The sequence below is a fragment of the Schistocerca piceifrons genome, chromosome X (genome assembly GCF_021461385.2).
Source record: "Schistocerca piceifrons isolate TAMUIC-IGC-003096 chromosome X, iqSchPice1.1, whole genome shotgun sequence".
Lineage (NCBI taxonomy): Eukaryota > Metazoa > Arthropoda > Insecta > Orthoptera > Acrididae > Schistocerca > Schistocerca piceifrons.
The window spans coordinates 956808490-956814489 of record NC_060149.1 but is presented as its reverse complement, the minus strand read 5'-3'; the positions used below and the strand labels follow the sequence as shown (position 1 = coordinate 956814489).

The following is a 6000-nucleotide window of genomic DNA, read 5'->3' as shown; positions in this document are numbered from 1 at the left end:
CTAGTGCCGACATTGTGCATGATCTGTTGCCTGTGTCTATGTGCCTGTGGTTCTGTCAGTGTGATCATGTGATGTATCTGACCCCAGGAATGTGTCAATAAAGTTTCCCCTTCCTGGGACAATGAATTCACGGTGTTCTTATTTCAATTTCCAGGAGTGTAGTTTGCTTACATAAAATTTAATCAGAGTGAAGCCAAGTTACTAGAACCTGTTAGATGGCTATACAGAATTAGTTCAAAGAATAATAGCTTTTGAAAGTAAATTCCAGCAAGAAAGAGGTTTTCTTTAAGTGAAATGTTCAGTTAAAAAGTGTGTGCTTTAGTGTCTAAGTATTTAAGTTTCTTGATTATGGAAAGTGCTTTTCTAAAGGTTGTCCCCCCACCCCGGCTAATTGTTTTTACCTTCCTTGAAGTTATCTACTGGGCTTTTTCTTTTTTAAAAACATAATGTATAAAGATGTAGCCCAAAATTGTTTAAGTGGTGTAATTTATTTGAAGAGCCAAACTAAACAGTAGCAAGAAAGTAGGCAAAATTCAAATTTCTGCTTCTCCAATACTTCACTATTTCAATTGCCAGGATAGGTTGGTGACCATTAAGTACATGTTTTAAACCACTAAATGAACTTGGAAATGAGTTGTCCTAGCTTCAGTATATATTCAGTATATATTCATACTGTGTTTCTATCTAGCCACTGGGTAAGATCTTAGGAAAAGGAGTGAATAGTCCAATTTACTTATCCATTAGACGCAACACACGGTAAATCCTGTAAGAAGGATAACTCTATTGATTATCTTTTCCTATAAACAGGACTATCCTTCCATAGTGTATTTTATTTGGAAACTAAACTAAATTTTAGTAAGAGGGTTATATGTGGCAACATAGAGACAGGGTTTCTGTTATTTACGTAAAAGCATACTAATATCATAATGGTAGTGTTATAAGGTCCTATTAATGTGTGGTCATGACATTTGTTAAATGTCTCACCACATTCCTATTGAAACTATTTACTCTTCTTGTAAATAACACCTATGACAATTTTATACAAATGTCCACTACGACTTTGCTCGTCAATCAGTACTGTTAAGAAATACTGACTAGCTTTATTTTCAAGAATCTCAAGTTTAAGTTATACGTATTGTTATCCTCCAATAAGAATCATTGGCCGATTCTTCATCTTTGACAGGTTCATCATGCCTGCAATGCAAAACATTATCTTTTGTATTAACATATGAAATCCAACTTTTTAAATTTAATAAATGCTTATACAGACATAAATGATTAATGGAAAATCTCATATAAGATGTGAAACAAATACTAACAAAGAGATAGAGGGGCTGGCCAGTACTTACCTCAGCTCAGTACAGCCGATAGATACACATAAAACAGAACTGAAAATTTACATTCCTAGCTTTCGGAACTTTGTTCCTTCATCAGGGAGGAGAGAGGGGAAAAAAGGGAAGAAGGGAAAGTGGATTCAGTTACTCACAACCCAGGTTATGAAGCAACAGGGAAAGGGCGAAAGAACAGACTCGCGAAATTACAGACCAATTCCCGTAACATCAGTTTGCTGCAGAATTCATGAACATATTCTGGGTTTGAATCTAATCAGTTTCATAGAGACCAATAAGTTTATGTCCACAAATCAGTACAAAGCATCGCTCATGGGCAACTCAGCATGCCCTTTTGTCATACAACGTCTGCTCAAAAAATTCCAGAACTTAGTCCACAAAATTTTCTATGCTTATCTTTTAGTTCCTATGGATTGTTTCCTTCGAAATACTCTCCTCCACAATTGATACACTGCTCCCAATATCATTTCCACTTCCAGGAGCAGTCTTGACACACCTCTTGCTGGGTTGCATAAACTGCCGTCTGCGAATTTTCTTTTATCTCATCTACCATTGCAAAACTTCATCCTTTTCAACTTTGGAAATGAAAAGAAGTCTGCAGGGGTCATACTATTCTCGCAAGGAACATCTCATTCTCATTTGTGAGATCCAAAAAGTTTTTTTGGTCTTGACTCATGAGCCGTGGAATGAACTTCGCGGCAACACAATGCATTCCAAGATGCTGTGTCATTTCATAACATGATCCAATTGAAATGTTACATTCTTCTACAATCTCTCGGACAGTGAATCTTCGACTGGAACACACAATTTCGTTGACGTTCCTGACACAAGCATCATCAGGGGACATCTAAGAGCGTCCTGAACAAGGATCATTTTTGACTTTTGTAAAGCCATTTTTAAAACGTGTGAATAATACATAACACCAAGTATGGCTTAAGCACTCATCGCTATAGGCTCCCTGCATCATTTGGTGTGTCTCTGTAAAGGTTTTCTTGAGTTTCACGCAAAATTTATTGCAGATGCATTGCTCCTCTAACTTTGCCATCACAAAATTCACAAACCAGATTCCATATTTCTTGATTTCCGAGAAGCATTTGACATAGTGCCTCACTGCAGACTCTTAAGAAAGGTACAAGCACATGGAATAAGTTCCCAGACATGTGAGTGGCTCAAAGACTTCTGAAGTAATAGAACCCACTACATTATCCTGACGGTGAGTGTCCATCAGTGACTAGGGTATCATTAGGATCGTTCCAGGGATGTGTGATAGGAGCGCTATTACTCATATTTTCTATGTGCATAACTGATCTGATGGACAAAGTGGACAGTAAACTGTGGTTGTTTGCTGATGAAGTTGTGGTGTATGGAAGGTGTCATTGTTGAGTGATTTAGGAGGATAAAAGATGACTTGGACAAAGTTCCCAGTTGGTGTGATAAATGACAGCTAACCCTAAATGTAGAAAAATATAAGTTACTGCAGATGAGTTGGAAAAACAAATCCATAATGCCAGAATCCAGCATTAGTAGTGTCATGAATGAAGAAGTCATATTGTTTCAATATCTGGACATAACATTGCAATGTGATATGAAATGGAACAAACTTGTGAGGGTCATGGTAGGGAAGGCGAATAATCATCTTTCGTTTGTTGGGTGGATTTTACTGCAGTGTGGCTCAGCTGTGATGGACATCACATATAGGATGCTAGTGTGATCTCTTCTTGAGTACAGTTTGAGTGTCTGGGATCCGCAAGGGGTTGAATTAAAGCAGACATTGAGGTAATTCAGAGGCAAGATACTAGATTTGTTAACAGTAGGTTGAAACAACAACATACAAGTATTATGGAGATGTTTCTGGAACTCAAATGGGAATCCCTGGAGGGATTTTGAGGAACACTGTGCTGACTGCAGAACAATTCTGCTTGCACCAACATACATTATGCATAAGGACCACGAAGATAAGAGACAACAAATTAGGACTCGTAGAGAGGCATATAGACATTCACTTTTTCCTCACTCGATTGGCAGATGGAACGGGAAAGGAACTGACTACAGTCGAATTAAAATTACTTGATAGTTGGCACTTCAAACGCCAATAAGAGTAGTCAGCGTCACACTTGAACTGTCTGCTGTTGCCAAACTCCACCAAAATTGGCCAGTCACTTCCAAGTCCTGGTTCAGCATTCTTTCTTGATGTATTTGTATCCTGAATTATGAGCCCGACACTTTTATTATGTATTTCATGACACGCGATAACTACACCAAAAACAACACACATTAACAATGCTAATGAAAGACACACATTTCATTCATAGCACTAACCAAACACTACTGAATAACTCAGCACAAGGTGTAATTCAGTATCGTACATATAGTTATCATATTCACAGAGATCATCTTACATTAGATAAGCTTTTCACTACACTGCGTGAAACTGAAATTTTTAAGGTTGCAATTCATAGTTGCAACTGGGTCACTACATTCACATATATAAATACTTCATGCAGTGCTGTGGCATAGCACAATGGTTGGCAGATTAATCTAATGTGTAGCATGTCATAGGTTTGAATCTCATCAATGTAGCAAAATTTTTATTTCTAAATCTAACCAAAAGAGTGTGATTATTATTTTCATTCAATTAATTGGTTTAAATGCATTTTTTTTTATTTTTAATACTTTGCTGCATCATTTTTCATCATTGTTTTGACTGTTCTATTTGGTCTTATTTTTCTTCCTGTCATTATTTCTTCATCTGGAATCTGCCTCAGTCATCTATAATCCACGAACAAGTGCCCACACGGGCTGTTCACTGGTTTCTAACATGTCAGCATGTGCAGCTAGTGTAAGGATAGTTACAGGTAACAAATGACATGGAGAAATTTCAATTTGCTTTCAGCCCTGAAATTGAGTTTTTGTTGTCTTGAGTTTACCCTTAAGGGTTAGCTTTAATCGCCATGAACAAAGCGATCATGATATTAGTACTGCTGCAGACTGTTGACCACAATTTTCTCGGCTGGGTTAGGACACAAGTTTACAGTCAGGGATACAAAACGGGTCGTCTGCCCCAGTTCAGTCACTGGTCACTTTAAATCAATAGTCAACAGAGTATCCAACATTTCTGACATACCTTGCACCAGCCACTAGAAAAATTGCTCTGTGGTAAACATTTAACATAATTTGTGAAGTGAGCCGCTTGTTTGTTGTCACCTGTAACCAAACGGTAGCTGGTAGCCAATGTGGCAACATTGTTGCAGCAAGTTATTGATGTCAACTATCAAGTAATTTTATTCAGACTATTGTAGTGAGACAGGGTACCTTCTGCCATGCACCATATGGTGGCTAGTGGAGTATGTATGTAGATGTGGAATCAGTCTTTCCTTCTCATCCCATCTGGAAAGTCTCCCCTGATCTGCAGTTCTGGGTAACTTTCTCAAAATCTACCCTTTTTCCTAGACCTATCCTTCACCGCTCTTCCTTCCACTTCAACCCGTCTGCCTCAAGAATGAGCTACTGGCTCTGAAAGCTCGCCTAATTATAATCTTCTTTTATGTGTGTGTTCTGCCACCACTTAGCGAGTATATTGTTTATCTATCCAATTCAATTATCATGTAATCAAAAGCTGCATTTAACACACCAAGTCTCTTTTACCAATCATTTTTAATATGTCCTACAGAATGTACTGTCCATCCTGTCCTTTTTTGAGATTACTGTTTTGTTGTACTTTTCTACAGGCATCATCTTACTTATTAGGAGTCAGTTCCTTCATGTTGTTGTTGTTGTGGCCTTCAGTCCTGAGACTGGTTTGATGCAGCTCTCCATGCTACTCTATCCTGTGCAAGCTTCTTCATCTCCCAGTACCTACTGCAACCTACATCCTTCTGAATCTGCTTAGTGTATTCATCTCTTGGTCTCCCTCTACGATTTTTACCCTCCACGCTGCCCTCCAATGCTAAATTTGTGATCCCTTGATGCCTCAAAACATGTCCTACCAACCGATCTCTTCTTCTAGTCAAGTTGTAGAGCTGCATGTACTCGGGAAAAATTACGGCTGTAGTTTCCCCTTGCTTTCAGCCGTTCGCAGTACCAGCACAGCAAGGCCATTTTGGTTAATGTTACAAGGCCAGATCAGTCAATCATCCAGACTGTTGCCCCTGCAACTACTGAAAAGGCTGCTGCCCCTCTTCAGGAAAAACTTGTTTGTCTGGCCTCTCAACAGATACACCTCCGTTGTGGTTGCACCTACGGTACGGCCATCTGTATCGCTGAGGCACGCAAGCCTCCCCACCAACGGCAAGGTCCATGGTTCGTGGGGGGAGTTCCTTCATAGTTAACAGTTAAGGAATGGGTGGCTGAATTCATATGTGGCATATGTCTCTGTAAGATGACTCATGAACAACTTCCTAGAATTACAATCAAATATGAAAATGCTGAGAAAGAACACAGTGTGATATTGCAAGATCAGTAATTAAAAAGATGTGCAAAACAGTTGATGCCGTGGCCGTACCAGAAAGTGAGTGGCATGTCTGTTGAAGCCTGACTACAACCTAATGTGAAAAACAATTTGGGACAATCTGACACACAACTGATTCTATGCACCAATCTGTTCCCGTGGATGAGAGATGACTGAAATGAAACAGCAGTTGCACAAAAATAG

The 6000-nt window shown here is 38.9% G+C and overlaps 1 protein-coding gene across 1 annotated transcript in view; it reads right to left on the bottom strand.

The window, feature by feature from the left end:
- Positions 1 to 1138: 1138 nt before the first annotated feature.
- Positions 1139 to 6000, bottom strand: part of LOC124722804 (molybdenum cofactor biosynthesis protein 1-like) — a 157997-nt gene continuing 153135 nt past the window's right edge. Inside the window, exon 6 of the mRNA XM_047247934.1 lies at positions 1139 to 1194. Coding sequence (XP_047103890.1) covers positions 1139 to 1194 — 56 coding nt within the window. The remainder of the gene's footprint in view (positions 1195 to 6000) is intronic.